Here is a 20684-nt window from a genome sequence, read left to right as displayed (position 1 = left end):
CAAGTACTTAAACACTCCAACATGCACGGTCATGTCACACCTGCTGAGATAAAGTACTTCCTCTTAATAGAAATTTATGGCTGCCTGGTGGACTGTGTTAATCACATTATACTGAAGTCCATCTTCCTGGTTTGAGGGTGATTTACTGAGCTTGTGTGTGACTGTGTTTGTAAATTCAATATTAACAATGTTAACATTTTCTGGACATGTATACAATTACCTATTATTTTTTAGGCATGCATTTTATATTATAAAATTGTGGGTTGACAGTATAAAAGTGTTAAAGTGCTCTGTAAATGACAAATATTGAGGTTGACCTCAACACTTTTTCAGCTTCAAGGTTTTTTGCTCATATAGAGGGTCCAGACTTTCTCCGACCTTTATTACTGAAACAACACACTGGTAGTCTGTTAAATTAAAGGGCTTGACTTTAGTTGGGGCAAAACACTTATTTGCTTTTTTGCTTTGAGTTAGATTAGTACCGCTCTCTAATGTTGGCACGGTAAATTAAGCTTGATATATTAATGACCGAATTCTTCAAGCCCTGTGTCAAAATCTAATCCTTGCTTGCTTGTAAGTAAACATGCTTTACTTACATAGATCCTATTCCTAAACAGATCTTCATTCTCCTGTCCCCCTGTCTTTAGATTGGGCGTTTCTTTGGTGGTATCGACCCAATCCTCATGGTGAACCTGGTCAACTCGTCCCTGTTCACCTCTAAGAAGACCTTCGATTACCAGTCGCTCTGTGACCCAGAGAAAGAGAGCAAGGCTGCCGCAGGCCTGCGATCCGTCTATGTGGTGAGTTACATAAGCCAGAGACCATTCACACACAACCTACCACACACACATACTCACACACACACATACACACACACACACAGAGCCACCCACATATGCACACCCACACTTGCATGTTCACACATTTTGATAGCGACACATTTATTTACTCGTTTCCCTGCAAGTACACATTTGCAGCCATACTTGCTTGCTTACACCTTTTCCAACTGGTCACGCACACACAAACGGCCACTCACCAGGGAGCCATAAATCTGGATAGAGCAGATGAGAAGGGAAGCAGAGGGTATGGTGAAAGCGTTAGAGTGGGAGTTTGCAGTAACAGTAACAGGATTAGGTGGTCTAGCGTGCTTGGCTAACACACCAAGTGATGTAGAAAGAGGGACTGTTTTTCATCACTTACAAAATGCACAACTTACAGTGAAATGATGCAAACTGTCTGCAGACAGTCGTTTTCAGTTGTGCAAATGAATTTCTCTTGAATGCTAGAAGACAATGACAGGTAGTGGTAAACACAGCTAATAAGCTGATACCTCAGAAAGAGATGAAAGTATCTGTAGGTATTTACAGATCCAGAAACTCCCCCTCACTAATAGTCAATTGAAACCACGCAATTTCCCTACTTGGACAACAAATGTGTACAACACAGTAAGATGAAAGGTGCACTTATTTTCTGATCAAAGACGCCGTCAACAGCCGGCGATGCCTCTAACACGGTTAGTTTAGAGACTCCTTGATGACTCAACACGCCATCAACTGAAGCGAAAGGATGCAGCACTCATTCACCAAAACAAGGCCCTCGCATGCTAACCATAATCAAATCAGCATGTTGGGCCTTTTATTCAAACCGTGTGCTACTTTGTTTTCTCACTAGCTCTTTGTTTACATATTTATTCTTGCATCTGTTGAGGTTGATTGTGTTCTAATTTCCTCGGAGAGGGAAGAAAATAAAATTTCTGGCTGGATCTTTGATCTTTGTGCCTGGCAAAACTGGACAGTCTGCAGCCACATTAAACACAAGCAGGATTGGTTCAACTAGCTTAAAATTATTTGTCTGAAGTCTATTATAGACTTGATTTTGTCCTCTGATATTAATTCCCATATTGTTTGTTCCCCTCAGCCTACAATCGCAGACATTTTGAATTTAGGATGGTTCGCAACAGCTGCAGCCTGGTGAGTTTTTTTTCTTTCTCAGAACGTTTTCTACATGGTTGGCATTAGTGTCAGCCCATTTTTTTTCAAATGATTGATAACAAAAATATACACTATAAAAGGCAGTATTTTAAGTCCTTAAACTCAGATCCTAATGGAAAGCAGGCAAGGATTTGTTTCTCCAAATGGACATATAGCATCTGTTTAATAGCTAAATTGTTCCCAGGACAGTCAACTTTTCACAAAATCTTCCCCTGATTTATTCATACATTAGCATTTACACAGATGATTTATACTGGATTATGTTCCAATGAAACCAGACATTTGTCATCCACGGGTTTGTTTTTGCTCTTAGGTCAATACTGCAACAGTTACTGGTCAGCATCACATTCCCCAATTTCCTGGACGCAGGTGAGTTTCCGTCAATTTGACACAGAGAAAAGAATAGTGCTTCAATACGTTGTTGTTTTTTTTGCAATATTGAGCTTGCTCTGGACCGCCTTAATGGTCTCATGATGGAAATAAAATCTATGTTTTGATTTTTCCTTTGACAAGTTCTTAAAAGATATTGAACACGTTTCGTTTTCTTTTTAGAATTCTGGTGAAATACACACAGCATGCCTAGAATATGTAGTGATTAACAGTATTGTCCGTAGAACCAGTTGAACACTCATCTTCCGAGAATTTCATGTGGGAAACATCTTGCACACATGAGCCAGACCTTGCAAATGTTTGGTGGGTTATTTTTGTGTGGATGCAAATGCATGTTCGTAAAATATAGATTGCCAACAGATCCAAGATAACAGGTCGAATCGATCATAGTTATATACATACACACACGATAGGCCATTTGATGACGATCTCATCTCATCCAAATAAAAAAATAAAAGTATTTATACTGATAAAGACCTATGCAGATTAAACCTGGGTTTAATTTCCTCAGGCTTTGAGATATTTGTCACTGAGATTTCTGAACCCACTTCAGTAAAGGTGACAGCTAACCACACAGTCAAATCAAGATTTCTTCCGTGGAACCTTGTTCTAATGAAAACCAGCCACACTTATGTTTGTGTATTAGATTGAGTAACCAACAACTTACTCATTTGGGAAATAAATGTTGCCGTTCATTTTTTAATGCTGTGTAAACCACAGATTTCCTCCATGCACTTCCATAATATTAGGCTGTCAAATGAGTCTCAGAGACAATTGTCTTAAATCAGGGGAAATAACAGCACAAGTAATGATTAGAATGATTTTGAGTATGTGAGAAACCATTAGAGTATTTTTCAGCAAGTATGATTTTCCACCGCTGGAGGGGGAACCTTGGCCTTCTCCTCCATCTGCCCTGTTGCCACAAGGGGCACACAGATCTCCGCCGATTCTTATATATATATAAAGATATGGAATTGTCTGTTCACATGATTACACCTGAATGCTCCTGTGTGTGATTCCACAGCCGAAATGGATGATGAAATGTCAGACGCCATGCTCAAAGAGGTCTGCATCACAGAGCAAACTCAATACTACTTTGAGAACAACGACCTGTCTTTCAGAGGCACAATCGACTGTGAAAACTGCACCAGGTAAAAAAAAAAATCCACTACTTCTCAGCTACAAGACAAGCCATATATATATACACACACACACACACACTTACAGAGTATAGTTAGGGTCCAAACACACTTCCTGATCTGCAGGGATGTGTTTGCATCCATGAGACACAAGTGAAATCCCCAGAGGTGGCACTAAAAGATATGGTTGTAAAAAATCACATGCCATGAAGGTGAAGTCAAGTAGTGGGGACCACCGTCTTGGCATGTTTGTGTGTGATCACGCACACGTGTGTGTACGTATCCTTTTTAAAGCCCCCTCGTGCCGGTTAATGGAGTGCCTGCCCGCATGCCGCGTGGCATTCCTGCACATTAGCCGCACACACGTTTCTTTTTTTAACAACCACCATAAAAAAAGCAGAGAAAATCATTTGTGCACCAGCAACATGTGGGTTTCGGTAAAGGTCCTGGTGGACAGTGGAGTGGCACAGCAGGTTTGTGTCCCCACAGGAATAGAAGTAGTAAGGAGACTTGATTAAACGATATACTGTGTGCTTTTCATTGTTCTAAAGATTTCAGGGTTGCTGGAGTGTGGCTTAGTCATGAATGAAGAATAAGCTCCAAATCTTAAACAGTATATCTGGTGCATGGTGGAGCTAAGAAACCTTAAATAAGAAAAAGTTTCTTTGTCTATGAGAAATTATTTATATCTACTTTAAAGGAGCAGACCAAAATTAGTGCCTAGCTTTCTGTTAAAATATTGCATGTCTTAGTGAAATTCTCCATATTTATATCTTTCCTGGACTCAAGCCCATGTGTCAACAACCTCTCTTGTGTCCTCTCCAGGCTCTACCATGCTGAAAAGCTGCCCAAGACGAACCTGGTCTTTATCATTGCTGATGCAAAACTCACCTGCTCGTCCTGTGACACTAAGCCATTAATACAGGATGAACAGCAGTGTATCTTTTTACCAAACATGTACATCTAATTCAGTAAACAGATGTTTTAAAAATGTTGTGTTTTTGACAAGATAATCATGGATAGACACTGTATTTAAGTCTAACTACTTACTATTCCCGTCATTTTTATCTTCTATTTTCCATAGCCGTAATGAGCGAACATTTCCACAGTTGTTGACATTTAACATTTTGGCCCAGAGCTCAGATGTGTCTGCACTGGGTTTCTCTCTGCTGTGTCTGTAAAGCAGATGGTAGTGTAGGACACGTCTGCTGAATACTTTACAAACAAATCTATGATTCTATCTCAAACACAAAGGGCTGTGGTCAATTATAGATTAAGCCTCTTGGAAAACACAATGCTGGAAAATGACTGCCATACAGTATCATTGAGGTATTGAGCAATGTGCTTGAAATCCCAAAAGAGACTCGCCTTACGTGTTAATAGTCCTTACAAAATTTTACTGGATCTGCTTGATTTGGACAGTAATATAATACATCATAGTGATTTTCCACATTTATCAAAATGTTATGTTAAAGTATTTTCCATTGGTCAATCAGTGTCTACTAACATTCTGTGCTGTCAGTACTCAAAGTATTCCTGTCATGTTCCTGACGTTACTCATCTAGCTAATGGTCCCGATCCCTGTGAAATGGCTCAGAATCCACGCTATAGAAAAGGGCCCGCAGTCTGTTTTGATAACAATGAACACGTAAGTTGCTTCCATCGGACCTGCACTGCTTTTGGTTGAGAAAAATTTGAACTGTACAAATTTGTTGCTAGGGGTGTTTTGTGTAGGGTTTCCTGTATAACATTGCCAAACTGCTAAACAGTGAGACCATTTTTATTAGTCTCGAAAGAATTAAAGAAGTTTTCAGAAAATCCAGCCTGAAATGGAAAAAGCCTTTCAAATTGAAATGTGTGCCCCGGGGCTACTGTTTTTGGGTTTCACTGCTAAAATCATTTGAGTTCATCGCCAAAGAAAATTTAAGCTAAGCTTGGCTGCATATTACAGGAGAGAGCTGCAACCAGTACTTCTAACACTGACAGAACTATGAAAATCATCTGTAGCTCCAAACCTAACATACATTTTTGAATACCCTGTAGACCCAGTACAAATAACCCACTTTAAGTAAAGCAAAACAATTCTTCTGGACATAAAATTACTTATATCAACATTTTTTAGCAACATATTGTCTAAATCCAATATAGTTAAAGCTGCATGAATTGATTTTTTTTTTGCCACTTGGATGCACCAAACCACGACAAAAATACAACACAGACTTCTTGGAAACAAGATTTGGTTACGTTGTTAGCAAATAATAGCCTACTTACACATAACATTAGCATTATTTGGATATACTCTAGTCACCTGGCAAATAGTCAAATTCCCTCATCTTTTAGCTTTGGTTTTCATTAACTCTTGAAAGAATAATGTGGCTCCTTAGCTGCTAAATGCTACATTATGGTCACTATAATGGTAACATTATAACAGATCGTTGCTAACTGTCGGTCTGCCATTTAGTGCTGGGTTTAAAATGTACAGTGGGTTTATTAGAGCGTTTTTGCTTTGCTACTGGAAATGAGAGCAGGGCTGACTGGAACAGCAGAGTTGGTTCATCATTCTCTGTGGGTTCGGCAGTGCAATCAGCAGACCAAGCCAAGCCCAAGATTTGTGATTGAGTATTGATCTGGGGAGAATGCTCTGTATTATCTCTGCACAAGAGGTGTGACCAACGGGCATAGTTCAAATGACTCTGTATACAATTGGTTAGTCCTTCAACCAATCAGACCAATGACCTGGGTGACGTAGAAGCCCCAGCGTCATCAACTGGTTGCTGCGCTTCGGTGGTGTTTGGTGGCCGTTTTGTTGATTGTAAACAAGAACTGCTTGGTTGTTTCTCCATCGTCATCTTGTTAAACCAGCCAGTAGCGCACCAGGTTGATAAGCCAGTTTGTGATTGGATCCCGCAAAATTGTGAGGTTTCCGGACCGAGCTGCAGGGAGAAATCAAATCGCCGACAGAGTGGGCGGGTTTTACACAGTCTATGAAACATTATCATCACATTCAATGTTTTCAATGTTTTCAAGGTAAATGTAACTATTTACTGTATTATAAATGTTACTTTATATAGTTTATATATCCGGTTACCCCTAAAAATGCCTGTTACTGTAAGCATGTTTTTTCCACATCTTTTATTATTCCTTCCAAATTTATAGTCCAGATGAAACAACTTGATCTGATTTGACATTTCACCTGGAAAATAAAAGGTAGCAACAGCAACATATTAGGGACCAACAAAAAGGAAGGAAGGAAGGATTTTCCTGAAGTTAAGTTTTTTGCCTCCCTGGACAGAGCCCAAAATCCTTAAGCTGCACTCCTGATATGGAAACAATATATCAGTGAAGAAATTCTACCCACGGCACCTTTCCCATCACTAATATCTTTACATGGTGCATGTCACTTCTTTTTCTGCAATCCCTTGAAAGCTGTGCAGGTTTCCCACGCAAAGACAAACAGTCAGTTGTTGCCCGACTATGAATAACTAAGCTAAACAAACATTTTTATGAGCAGCACCGAATCTTTGCGTGTGAAACCTCTGCGCCTGAATGCTCTGTTTGTTTTCACTATATAGTCTTTTTTTCCAGTGTCAAAGTTTGTCGTTCTAAGGAATAAACTCTTATGCCTGCACTGTCTTGCTCACTCACATACACACAAGCATCCATCCACACACTCGAACTCCTTCTCTCACACACCAGTAGTGAATGCATCTGTCTTGTACTACTATTGTCAACAACAAATTTTCTTGCCTTCATATTTGCTTTCTAACTTCTTGCTAACTATATGGACCTTTTGCTGCATGATTCTCTTTCTCTCTGTTTTCTCTGTTTCCTGCTCTGTGATTGGCTGTTGATGGTTAGGATGAGGCCATGTGCCGAAGGAGCGCAGGCTCCCCATTGGCTTCCTCTCTGCTCATGTTACTGCTGCCACTGTTCATGTGCTGTCTCGGGTCAGTCCCATAGCGCTAGTTTTCTCTTTCATTAACATTTCATCATTATCTTACACTCAATCTTACTGCCTCTGGCTCATAACTTTTTCACTCTCTCCTGGTGCTTCTCTTCTGGTGTGTTTGTTTTCCTCACCTTCTCTCTTTGTTTCACATCACTGTTTCTGCTTTGTTGCACTTCTTCATGTATTTTTCAATTTTTTTTTTCCTACTCTTATCTTTCTCACCTTGGACTCTCTCTTATGTTCTAACACCATCTGTCTTCACCGCCCCCTAACTTACCTCTCGGACTCTTTCTGTCTCTCGCCAAAATTTTCTCAATTTTAACTGACTTTGAACTTCAAGCCATGCTCTTTGTATCTTTCCCCATCTAGCATTGTCCGTCTCTGGCAATAGAATCCGGTGCCTATCAATGACATCTGATTACCGAAATAGCAGCACGCTAGCTAAAACAGGCCACTCACTTCTCATTTGCATCCAGACGTTTGTGCGTCTCATATAATGATTCTCAAGTTTTTGTTTTTTTTTCTCCAAAAAACATATCAAGGCAAGACTTTCTTTCCCTCGTACCTCTCCAGATGCTAAGCATACAGAGAGTGGGAGTAGCCGATCAGTTTTGGTCGGACATAATGGCTCAAAGTTTTCGAGTCAAGTTTAAAAAAGACTATTTAAAGTTTTTTTTTGAATATTTTCTGACCTCTTGGTTGAACCCTGCATAGTTCTGGTTGACCGTTTGCAAAGCTCTACCTCCCCCTCAGTTAGTGTTGCTAACATGCTACACCTGTCAAGCTTTCCTTTGTCACGCTCCGTCATATGATATGACAACCTACGCTGGCAGTTTTTAACAGCTATAAAACGTTAGCTAAAAAATTAGTCAAAAACACTGTGACTGGCTTCCAGCTGACTTTTAAAATCCTCTGAAAGGGTCTTAAATATGCACTCAATGGCTACATACCTAATATGTATGTGCTGCATGTCCCAGGCAGAAAATCAGCATTCTCACCAGCCAATAATTCATGTAAGGGGCATGAAAATAAAGCAAGTAGTTCAACCAGTGTTTTAATTCCAATAACAATGTAAGATCAGTTATTTCATTCTAACATAACATAGTTTGGCTGAAAAGCTCACATATTATTCAAACAGTATGTTTACACTTTTTACATTAGTGGGAAAAAAGCTTTTAGGATGACAACTGTTGCTGTTATTGCTTGAGTGCAAGCTTTCCCAAAATTCAGTAAAGCAGGACAAGGCAGTTATATGTTGGCTTACGCTCTAGTTGTGTGCTAGTCGTGAATGGGGTAACCCGTAACCCCAAAATCTAATGTAGATAGTCAGCCGGACATGCTTAAAATTGCGGCCATTGTTTCAGTAACAAACAGTTTGATCCATTTCTTACACATTTGCTTTGGGGGAATTTTGAAAGGAAACAAAAAATAGACACCACTGTGCAAATGTATCAAATTCAAAGAATCCCTCCTACTACATCTCCATAGACACCACTGTGTGTGGAGAAATCCAAAGCTTGACAGGTTTGCTGGACAATCTCTGTTTGGGAGTCCTGTTTAGTAAACGGTCAATCGAAAAGTGTTTATGGTGATGGCTTTAACAATCAGTAACTTCAACTCTTTTCCTCCCTGCTCGGCACCAGGAGAAGGACCCTGACTGTGGCGGGGCGTCCGGTCTGAGCCCCTCCCTTTGGCTGATGGCGGCCTTTCAGCTGGTTCTGCTCTGGGTTTTGACTGGCTCCAGACCCCATGCCATCCTGTCATGACCTCTGAAAATCCTCATCGCGCCCCCTCTCTCTCCCCTTCTGCTATCTCCAAAATAGCAACCAGCATGCAACGCTGCCACCGAAATGACGAACGCCCAATGAGAAGCGCTTGTAACAAACAAAGAAAAACCTGTGAGCCCCCACATCCTGCCAGTTCCTCCTTTTGATAACTTCACTTTCAGGGGTTTCTCAAAGCGATTTTACCAGGTGCAAAGGTACAAGTGATGAAAGAAATGTTTATTGGAAGATATCAGTTTGAAAGATAAAGAACTAAACCTACGCCTATCCTTCACCTCTTCACTGGTCCCCGCCAGCTGAGATTAAAGGAATTCAGAGAGTAATTTTGATTGGCATCTTCTGAACTTTTTCTGGCTTGATGTCATCGATTAAAGAGATCGGACTGCCTTATAGTATCTGGGGGATTTAAGGCACGGGGTTGGGGGGGGGCAGCGGCAGCAGTTTGGTTCACCACTGCCAGAAACAGCGCTGCCTTTTGCAAGCGTGCAGTTTATTTTAAGTCAATTTGCAATGGCTAGTTATTAGGTATTTATTGTTTTGTGGTTGAGAATTTGGCTAACATTGCAGTAAGAAATGTCAAATTGTACATCAACACTTTGAGCCCTTCATTTGCCTCCTTTGGGTTGCTGATAATAATGTTGTCTCAGTCTGATTTTTTTAGATAGAACTACGCAGAACATTTTCACATTGTTCCTGAAGGTTTGAGAGATGTACGTCTTTACTTTCGCCTCAGTATTCTCTCATGTAGATACTGTATTTGCAGTGTGAAAATCCTTGTTCATTGTTATGTTCATGCACAAAAACCAACCCTTCAACTGCCACAGAGGGCCTGCTTCTGAGGGTATGGATTTTAAACTTTGTAGCTGTTCATCTAATTATCAGCCCTGATCGAGATTAGTAAATAATCTGGATTTCCCTCCTTGGTGTTGGATTGCTCCAATGAAAACTTTGTTGCCATAGTGCGCGTTATACCAATCAGGGTGAGCCTGGCTGGTGTCCTATGCATGCTCAGTGGACAACATTTCTAGTGCCATGTGGACTGTGTGACTCCGATAAACCCCTTCGGCTTTGTAGACTGTGGCTACTGAATGGAAAGAAGTGTAGTATTTATTTATTTTACTATTTATTTGATTGAAGCGTCAGGACAGCATGCTAGCGTTTCTTTTATTGCAACCACTAAACCACTATGAAGGAAAGGGATATAAGAATTTGTATTTGACATTTTGGTCAACAACAAAAAACGGAACACAGTACATTTGTATTTACTGCTGTCACTTTTTAAATTAAATGACTACTACCTGCACTGCAGTTCAAAGTGCAGCTGTTATTTGTCTTTACAGTTTGATCCTAACTGAAGAACAACCTCTATCTTTATTTAGTTGTGAGGTTCCCTCTTGTAGTTTATTATACTGTGGTATGATATCACCTTGTGGAAATCAGTACAGTCAGTCCTTGCTTGTGATCTTTGTACTGCTGTATTTAATTTTCTCCAATATAAGTTTATATCATTTTTTTATGCCTTCTTTTCCATTAGTTACACATTTAAAAACATACCTAACTAGTGTGACAATTTACAAATCGTACATGGCTTTAGTGAAATAGTGTCATCTTGTTTGTGCAGAGTGCAGAACAGTGAAATAGTCACATTTATTAAGAAATGCACTGAACCATTGCTGCGGATTTCTGGCAAAATAATAATACATTTCACATGACCAACTCCTGACTCTTAAAGCATCTAAATCTCAGTGCAGTACTTATTATGTCAACAAGGATAAGAAAGAATAATTGATACATTTCAGGAAAAAATATAAATCCATCCTGAAGATTGATACAGAGAAAATTGTTGTTATTAATTTCTGTTCTGACAGAAAATTTAGCACTAAATGAGGAAAAAATTTAATAAGGCAGGAAACAATCAGGCAGAATTTGGTTGTTGTCAAGAACAAGCTATAAATCCTTAAAATACAACTTTCATTTTTACTTAAACCAGATGCTAGACCAGACGGTTTGTGTGACACTGCTGTTAATGAATTACCATACAATTTCATCGTCATTTGAGTGTCTGTTGGTTCCAGGTAAGAATTGACAATCACAGGTTACAAAAGTACGTATAATGTTACAACTGTTTATTAATATCAGATACTTCAAGGATACGCCCCATGGTTTGACTGCCTAAAAGCATCCCCAAATTTCCAACTATTTCTACTTTTTCCAATCTAAACATCAACAGAGGAACTAATTCAAAAATTTTGGGGACACTATAAACACACAAAATGTGTAATCAATAAACTCTGGAACATGTTTGCAAAAAACTACTTAATTCTGTGTGGAATTGAAAATCACAAATTGAGTCATGTGCACCACATTACCACTGACAATTGTCCCTCTTACTCTTCAGAATTGTTTTTTATTTAAATAATTGCTGTTGCATCACACTGATCAATGTCAGTTTTTCTGTTCAAAGCATTCCTCCAAGTCCCATCATGGAGTGCTTTGTTCATTGTATTTTATGGCAAAGCTCCACCACCACCATCATCGTCGGTAACATTTAAGTGGTCTGTGGTGCACTTTTAACTCACAATGTGTTCCTCTATCTTAAAAGTATAACCTTCAAACAAAAACAATGTGGTGAAACTAACAATGGTATTTATGCTCCTCATTTACTAACAAGAATATCAAGTGCCATATGGGAGTCTCTTATTCTCTAGTGGAGAAACCTATTGTCATACTATAACATTTATGCAATTTACCAAGGCTACATGTAAGTCTCAATATTTGTTTCCTGTGCTGCATGGCAGTGGCTTACAATTTGATGTAAAATATATATATTTACCAGTACAGGCCAAAAATTTCAATGCGCTTTCTTTATTTTTATGACCATTTACATTGTAGATTATCACTGAAGGCATCAAAACTATGAATGAACACATGTGGAATTATGTACTTAACCCAAAAGTTTGAAATAACCGAAAACATGTCCTATATTCTAGTTTCTTCAAAGTAGCCACCCTTTGCTTTTTTGATAGCGCTGCAAACCCTTGGTGTTCTCTCAGGGAGCTTCATGAGGTAGTCACCTGAAATGGTTTTCACTTCACAGGTGTGCCTTGTCAGGGTTAATTAGTGGAATTTCTTGCCTTATTAATGGGGTTGGGACCATCAGTGTTGTTTTACAGAAGTCAAGTTGATACACAGCTGACAGCCCAATTCAAACACTGTTAGAATTCATACTATGGCAAGAACCAAACAGATAAGTACAGAGAAACGAGAAAACTTTGAATGTGTCCCCAAGTGCAGTCGCAAAAACCATCAAGCACTAAAAACAAAACTGGCTCACGTGAGGCCCGCCCCAGGAAAGGAAGACCAAGAGTCACCTCTGCCGCTGAGGATAAATTCCTCTAAGTCACCAGCCTCAGAAATTGCAAGTCAACAGCAGCTCAGATTAGAGACCAGATGAATACCACACAGAGTTGTAGCAGCAGACACATCTCTAGAACAACTGTTAAGAGGACACTGCACGAATCAGGCCTTCATGGTCAAATAGTAGCTAGGAAACCACTGCTAAGGAGAAGCAACAAGCAGAAGAGATTTGTTTGGGCCAAGAAACACAAGGAATGGACATTAGACCAGTGGAAATCTGTGCTTTTGTCTGATAAGTCCAAGTTTGAGATCTTTGGTTCCAACCGCCGTGTCTTTGCGCAACAGAGAAAACGGACGGATTCTACATGACTGGTTCCCAGCGCGATGGTGTGGGGGTGCTTTGCTGATGAAACTGTTGGGGATTTATTCAAAATTGAAGGCATACTGAATCAGCATGGCTACCACATCATCTTGCAGTGGCATGCCATCCTATCCAGTTTGCGTTTAGTTGGACCATCAATTATTTTTCAACAGGACAATGACCCCAAACACACCTCCATGCTGGGGAAGGGCTGTTTGACCAAGAAGGAGAGTGATGGAGTGCTGCGCCTCCACAATCACCAGACCTGAACCCAATCGAGATGGTTTGGGGAGAGCTGGACCGCAGAGTGAAGGCAAAAGGGCAAACAAGTCCTGATCATCTCTGGGAACTCCTTCAAGACTTTTAGGAAAACCATTTCAGGTGACTACCTCTTAAAGCTCATCAAGAGAATGCCAAGAGTGCAAAAGAGTAATCAGAGCAGAAGGGTGGCTGTTTTGAAGAAACTAGACTATAAGACATGTTTTCAGTTATTTCAGACTTTTTTGTTAATTACATAATTCCATATGTGTTCATTCCTAGTTTGGATGCCTTTAGTGATAATCAACAATGTAAATAGTCATGAAAATACATTGAGTGTGAAGGTGGCTCCAAACTTTCGGCCTGTACTCTAAATATATATATAGATATGCTGTGTGGTCTTGCTTAAGTGTGTAATGTTGGGAAACATAATATTCTGGGCGTCAGGCATTGTGTTTATGATATGGTAAGGTATGATCAGCTATTACTGCCTAGCTCTTGGGGGGTGGGGGGGAAACAGCAGTTGGCTCCGCCCTGGTCTTGTTCTGCTGGGGAGGGATCTGATTGGCCAGCATGATGAATGAACTACTCAATCTGTTTGATTGGTTCAAGACATGTTTGATTTACTATTCTTTAAGGACCATACCAGTAATTTTTGACTAATTACTACAAAATCATCAATACTGATTACTGCCAAGTAATTTACAAACCATGTTGTAGTGTTTCAGGTTTTCATCTATGCTAGAGGCGTGGCGCTAGTTGGTCTACCACTTTGGTCCAGACTGAACTATTAAATGGATTTTCATGAGATTTGTATTAATTGTGGTCAATGGATTTTTCATCTAGTGCCAGGATCAGGTCACCATTTCAATTTGTCCAACAACTTGGTCTATGACGAACCTGCACAGCATCAGCTTTGTGTTTAGTTTAAAAAAGAGATGTCAGCTAAAACGCACAACAAAAATGGAGAACACATAGACATTAATTGCTTAAAATCAGCATGTTAGCATTGACATTGAGCATTCAGCTCGAAGCACCACTGCGCCTGAGTACAGCCTCACACTGCTAGCATGGCTGTATGCTCTGATCTTGTTTGTGTGGTTTCCTACTGCATTTCTTGCCCTTCCATTCATTTGTATACAAGTATGAAAATCAAATTGCAGAGTCTAGACGCTTTTCACACAAGTTTGAGTAGATAGCTAATTGATTTTAAGCTGTGTAAAAATGAATTGAGAGCAATGGCTGCCTGTAAAGTAAAAGAAAATAACTTCAAATATGGGGAAAAGGGAAAATAGTCAACAGTAATAGCCTATTAAAAATACACAAATTGATGTTAAGAAGCTAAAATTGCAAAAACTCTGGCATGGTCCTTTTAAGTCGATTTGGGCAGAGATTTATAGTACAGACATTAAATGAGTGAAAATACACACCATCTAAAATGATCCAACTGGATGCTTTTAGAAATGCACAGAAAACATTGGAGAATGAAAATCCGCTCCGTAGTTGTCCAGATGTTCCATTCTACTCTTCAAGTGCTAAAATCAGATGCTGTCACTTCAGGAATAATACGGTCCTGATGTAATATGACGTTTTTTTGACTCTGTTGGTGCTCACTGTATGAATTGTGTGGGTTGGCCTTTTTATTTATGGAATCTTGAGGATGGCTTAATGTGTGTTTTTGTGTCTGTAACCTTGCTGCCACTCTTTGGCAGACAATTGGCGGACCTGTCAGCCAATCTTTCTCTGCCTTCGGTTTTAAGGCAGGCTCTTGATGAAGGCGTCCACCATGTCGCCCATCGCCAGACTCAGCTTTGTCAGAGTCTTGGCGTGCCTCTCTGTCAGTCTCCCTCAATTGTGCTTTAACAAGTTACACTTCAGTGGAACGTGATTCTCCAAAATCAGTTATGTAAAAACAACTGTAACAAAGCTATTGTTGTTCTCAGCATAAAGAAAAAAAGAACCATGTTTATAATCCCGGGGAGGAAAAACATGTTTATTCATGTGCAAAAAAGATATATTCAGAATAAAGGTTTATGATTACTATCAGTTGCATTGCGTTTAGAGTTCTGGCTCATGTCCTCTTCTTGCAAAATATCTGTTTTTTCCACAGTGGATCAGATTTCTGTTGCTGACTTCTGTCACATCGCCAACACACATTTCCCATCCAAATGTGTGTGAAAATAAGAAGGAAGCACCCCAAGTCTGCTCTCCCAGTGTCTAGCCGACATCAGAAACTGACGTCCGGCCAAAATCAACAATGTCCAGGAAAAGAAAGGATGGAGGCGTAGGTCCAGCCACATCTCTCTACAACATTGAATTCGACTCAAGTAAAGGTCAATTAGCAACGACCAGTAATGTTCTCTGGTCATAAATTAGCCGTGATTCCTGTTTTCCCTATTGCATATTGATCCAATAGTAAGTGACTTTCTCGTTAGCGCTGTCTGCTTTACACTTGAACTTGAAACCAGCTGTGCTCAAGCCCAGATTCTCAGAGTCACTATTCCTCACTGCCCCCCCCCCAAAGACAAACCACAGACTTATTTTACTCTTTATTATGGACATTAAAAACTAACCCTATTCCTGTATGGTATACTGCTAGCCCCATGAAGAAAAACCAAAATCCTTTAGGTGATTGGGGACGTTTTAAAATGTGACCATTTACAATGTCTTTAGTATGTATTTTAAATTTTAAAAGAATTGCCTTTATTGTTTGTAGTACAGCTGGTAAATGACTATACTGAGTCCAATAATATGAAATTGCATGTTTTACAAACCCTGTGAAGAAATTGATTGCTACAGCTAACTAAAACTTTGTGAAACTGCCTTTTAAAATAAGTATGATTTGACAGACACTCCAAAGGCAGCACGGTGGCTCAGTGGTTTGCACTTATGCCTTACTCTGGTTCCGAATCCAGGTTGTTCCGGGCCTTTCTGTCTGGAGTTTGGATGATCTTCCCGTGTTTGCGGGGGTTTCCTCCAACATAAAGACACGCATGCTAGGTAACTAGGACTACAGTTAAAAATTAGTCGACTGGCTAACACTAGCGCATTTACAGAAATGTTGATTCAGTGTGCATTGTCCTAATCAAATAAATACATTTACAAATCTACAATCCGTGAAAAAACAGAATACTAATTAAAAATATAATTTAACATTTAACATTGTAATGCAAAGATGTACAGTACGTATACATTCCTTCAACCCTCTGGGATTTTGAGTTATAAATCTGTTATATTTTGTAACCATAGCATATTTTTTGCTATCTGTAATCTCTGTTGTTAATAGATCCTTTTACTGGCGTGAATATTGTATGAAGGATTTATTTTCATGCTAGAAACCGTGTTTTCCAATGACGGCACTTTTTCTTGGATTCCTCTTTTTTCCCCCCCGAACTCTTCCTCTCCAAAAGTGTTATTCCTTGTCTGTCATGGATGACTTGCGATGTCAACAGCACACGCTGGATTTCCTGCCAGGGGCTCTGGATTTCGCATCTGGCAACAAGATGACCCTCTCAGTTTACACTGATAGGTCACTCCTGTTGTGTTTTTGATTGTTATCCTAAGTGTTTGGGCTTGTGTCCCTGTCACTGATTGATATCTGTCCTGAAGTCCTGTAAGTAAACGTCCTCTAGAGTAAATATGAAAAGTTGTAAGTAATTACATTTGGTAGTATTAACAGTCCCCTCATTACACCGTCAGATTTGTTTTTCCTAAATGGGCTTTCCGAGGAGTATAGCGATGGTGTCAGATGTCGTTTGTGCAGTAGAGTGAACCTTTAGGTGCTTGCTCTCAAACCCCTCTCTCCCCGTCTTCTCAGATAATGCTTACGCTTGAATTCCTCACCAAGGAAGATGAAGAAGATATGGTTTCCACATTCTCCCCTTCCATTTCGTGGAAGCGATCATACAGTACGGACCGTTTTCTATTACTAAGGGGTACATTGTCCCCACTCAAAACCTGTTATATGCCCGCAGACATACCCAGCTGACCACCACTGAGAAAATGTTGTTTTTGCACAGATGCAGGCTACAAAGGATTCATTAGGCACATGTTTGTTGGGAAGAAAGAACAACTTTGAGGGTTGTGGCTGGAGAAAAAAAAAAACACATCCAGAACCTCAACCGACAACAAAGAGCAACAATTAGACCACCAAGGCATTGTTGAGGTTTTGGTTTGTCTCCACATCTCCTCTTTTTTTAGCTCGTCTGTGTAATTTTGAAGGTTGTTACTTTGACTTTGTGTTCAGGGGGGACATCTGTAACCACCCCGATCCCAAATTAAGTTCGTACCCCTTCATTTAAATTTCAAACTCCTCAAGGAGGCGGTTTTGGCCCAGGCTCAAAACCCAATCCCAACTGCTGGAATAGATATGTTGTGATACTTATATGGCACAAGGGGATCTCATTTCGGGAAAGCGGAGATTGATATATTTAGCATAAATTGTTCTTCCGCCGGGGCCCCCCCCCCTCTCCGGTGCCTTTTTGTGTGGAGTTTGCATGTACTCCGTCTGCATGGGTTTTCTCTAGGTGCCCCGGTTTTTTCCAACACAGTCAAACGGTGACTCTAAATTGCCCGTAGGTAACAATGACAGCGTGAATGGTTGTCTTTCTCTATGTGTCAGCTCTGTGACTGGCCCGTCAAGGCTGTATGTCAGCCAGGATTGTCTCCAGCCCCCCCACAACCTTCTAAAGAGTCTAAAGGATAAGCAAGTATAGCTAATGGGTAGATGTGCCTTTCTTATTCAGAAAGTCTGTACCCCGAGGGTCAGCAGTCAACTGCATGCAACTCCTTACATTCTGATGTTTTTTTTAGATCTTAGATTACGATGAAGGAGATTACAGTATAAGTATGGCATTCTTTGATCATGCATACAGGCTGTAAGCAGCTCCAGGTAGTCTGTGCAGTAGTTTCATGAAAATGTGTCGACACACAAAAAATTCTTTTGAATACAATGTTTATGTTAAACATTCATAACATTCATCCCTGATTATCAGTTCATCAGTGATACAACTATACACTCTAGATCCGGGAGGATTCATTAAGCTTAAAAACGAACAAGGCAACGCAATGTGACAAGTCTAGAGTGTGTTCCCATTGGTGACAGTTGAAGTTGGATTGATGAGTCTGCCTCCATAGCCTCCTCCTGGCTGCATCCCATTGCCACCCTGAACTCCCTGTCTGTTGCTTGTGTTTGTTGTTTTGACACATTTTATCATACAAATGGGAACAATGGTGCACACTTTTTGATAGTCTCACTCTCACAGTCTGGGGTCACTTCAAGCGACCTAATACGGAATAACCCAGAGACCACCCAAGCTCTTTTTGGAAGGTGAGTAACGTCATTGTGTAAATGTGTCACATTACATTTGGATGTACGCTATTGTGCAAGAATTTCAGCAGCTAGGTAAGTATCTTTAAGGTCGTCACAGGAGGTGGAATGTCAATGTACATAATTTGGAATAAAGAAAGTATCAAAGTTAAAGCTATTATAAAGTTATTTGGTATATTCAAGCCATTGCCAAAGGAGTTGATTTCTGTATTTCTCAGTATGACTGATTCAGAAACTGGTGTCGTCCGATGACTTTCGCGGACTCAAACTAAAGTTAAGTTAATTACCACTTCAAATATTATTTATACAGCACTTTTCAGCAACCAGCAGGTATCGAAAGGGCTTAACATCAGAAACCAAGAGTAAAAATAAAAAGTTATAAAAAGAATGTAAGTAAAAAAATAAAAAAAAAATTGTGAAAACAGTAAAGTCAGAAAAGGTTACAAAGAAACAGAAGAATGAAATTGTCACACCACTGTTACGTATTAAAAGCCAGACTAAACAGACACGTTTATCATGTTTTTTTAATCCTCCGTGTCCTCCTTGGCTACCAGCAACTGGGTGGAGGGTGAGGTTGAGGTGAAGGCAATCACAGAAGGCTTGTGTCATGTGGATGCATTGACAAAATTGTTGTGATTACTTACAGAAACTACACTCCATAGCTTTAAAGTAACACACATGTAATCAAATGTGGCTTGCATGATAAAGGTGATTGTGTATTGATGACGCATGTCATTGAACAATCAACTTCAATCTTTAGTGTACAAAGTAAATTCTATTCCTCCAAAAATTTGCTAAACAAATTATTCACAAACCTTAAACCACTCAAAAGTTTGGGGGAAAAAAGCTGTATGAAAACTGGAGGTTTAAACAATTGAGTTGGCAAAATCAAAGCTTTTCCTTTATTTTCCAAAAGAGCTTAAATTGTAAATCTCCTTCACCTGCACCCTTTCTCTCTGCACCACTTTGGATCCCTGTTGGGAGCTCTGACGTTGTGAATCATCTGCTGGTCATTTATGCACTCACTTTGTTGTAATTGCTGCAGTCTGGTAGCATTGGATTTTCATGTTCCTTTCATGTTCTGCAGAGAAAGTGATATCAAAGTGGAGGCTACGGCTGTATCGGTAAGTCGGAAAGTACCCAGGGCAGATGTGGGACGCCCTCCCTCTTTGTGCAATGACCAGTACCGGAGGATTGATGTGGTTTTTGAATCACCAGCATCACCCACGGTTTTGTATCAGCTGTCCTTGACTGGAAACATGAGTAGTCCTTATCTCAGGGGAGAGAAGAACAGAGGAGACAGAAAAACTCTTACAGTACAGAGATTTGCAGACAGGCCACTGTAAAAAAAAAAAAAAAAAAAGCTGTCAAAACTTTTTTAACTTTTTTTACACGATGGTGCCTGAGGAAAAAATTTCTTATGAGTGACATTTATCGACATAGCAAAAATGATGTAACTTGGAAACATGTCTGCACATGACTTTTAAGTTGTAATTTAACATTTTGAGAAAGGAGGTCATTCATTTTCCGGCTTCCTACCAACACCTCTGAGCTCGGCAATTAAAATTGTATATCTCATTTGTTTAATCCAAACAGAAACTGAAAATGTGGAGTCTTGACATCGCCGAATGGTTGCCAGGCAAGTGCCCGTATAATCCACAGAACACACACTGAACTGTTTTAAAAGGGATTGTTTGTTTGGTAGTAAGCTGTTTCAATGAAAAGTGGTCACACCAAGGTTTATGATTTATCCAGACCAACAGAAACACTGTTGGTGGAAGTTTGTTAGTCAGTTTATTGACTTCAACATTGCAATAATACAACAGACGAATTTGATAGGGCCAGAAATCTCAGAGAGAATTGTCTTAAAACAAATACAAAAAACGTCAAAATGATGTGCATGAACAGATAACACTAGAGGTAGTGTATGAAAATACTGTTGTATATTGGTTGAGCTGACTCTTTACAGGAAATGATCATTCTTCTGTTGATAAGAGTAATTTGTTGACGAAGCAGCAATTTACTATTACCAGTGGTAATGATAAACCGGAATGGCAAAGATTTGTCAGCATCTGGCCCATGTTCTGACTATTGGTCCTTGGCAATAATTCCTCTGACAGACAGAT

General features: G+C 39.8%; 1 protein-coding gene across 4 annotated transcripts in view; it reads left to right on the top strand.

Moving 5' to 3' along the window:
- cacna2d1a (calcium channel, voltage-dependent, alpha 2/delta subunit 1a) overlaps window positions 1-12067 on the top strand; it is an 86884-nt gene extending 74817 nt beyond the window's left edge. For 2 of the 4 annotated variants that reach the window (XM_034863429.1, XM_034863427.1), the window contains 8 exons: window positions 648-800; window positions 1918-1970; window positions 2305-2360; window positions 3406-3532; window positions 4346-4458; window positions 5086-5168; window positions 7379-7467; window positions 9113-12067. In XM_034863429.1, the coding sequence (XP_034719320.1) occupies window positions 648-800; window positions 1918-1970; window positions 2305-2360; window positions 3406-3532; window positions 4346-4458; window positions 5086-5168; window positions 7379-7467; window positions 9113-9149 (711 nt within the window). In that variant the 3' untranslated portion in view covers window positions 9150-12067. The remainder of the gene's footprint in view (window positions 1-647; window positions 801-1917; window positions 1971-2304; window positions 2361-3405; window positions 3533-4345; window positions 4459-5085; window positions 5169-7378; window positions 7468-9112) is intronic. The other 2 variants (XM_034863432.1, XM_034863428.1) reach the window with 1 other exon arrangement.
- The last annotated feature ends 8617 nt before the right edge of the window (window positions 12068-20684 follow it).

This window comes from Etheostoma cragini, chromosome 23 (assembly GCF_013103735.1).
Source record: "Etheostoma cragini isolate CJK2018 chromosome 23, CSU_Ecrag_1.0, whole genome shotgun sequence".
In the NCBI taxonomy this organism is placed as follows: Eukaryota; Metazoa; Chordata; class Actinopteri; order Perciformes; family Percidae; genus Etheostoma; species Etheostoma cragini.
The sequence above is the reverse complement of the archived record's forward strand: the minus strand, read 5'-3'. Positions and strand labels throughout refer to the sequence as shown.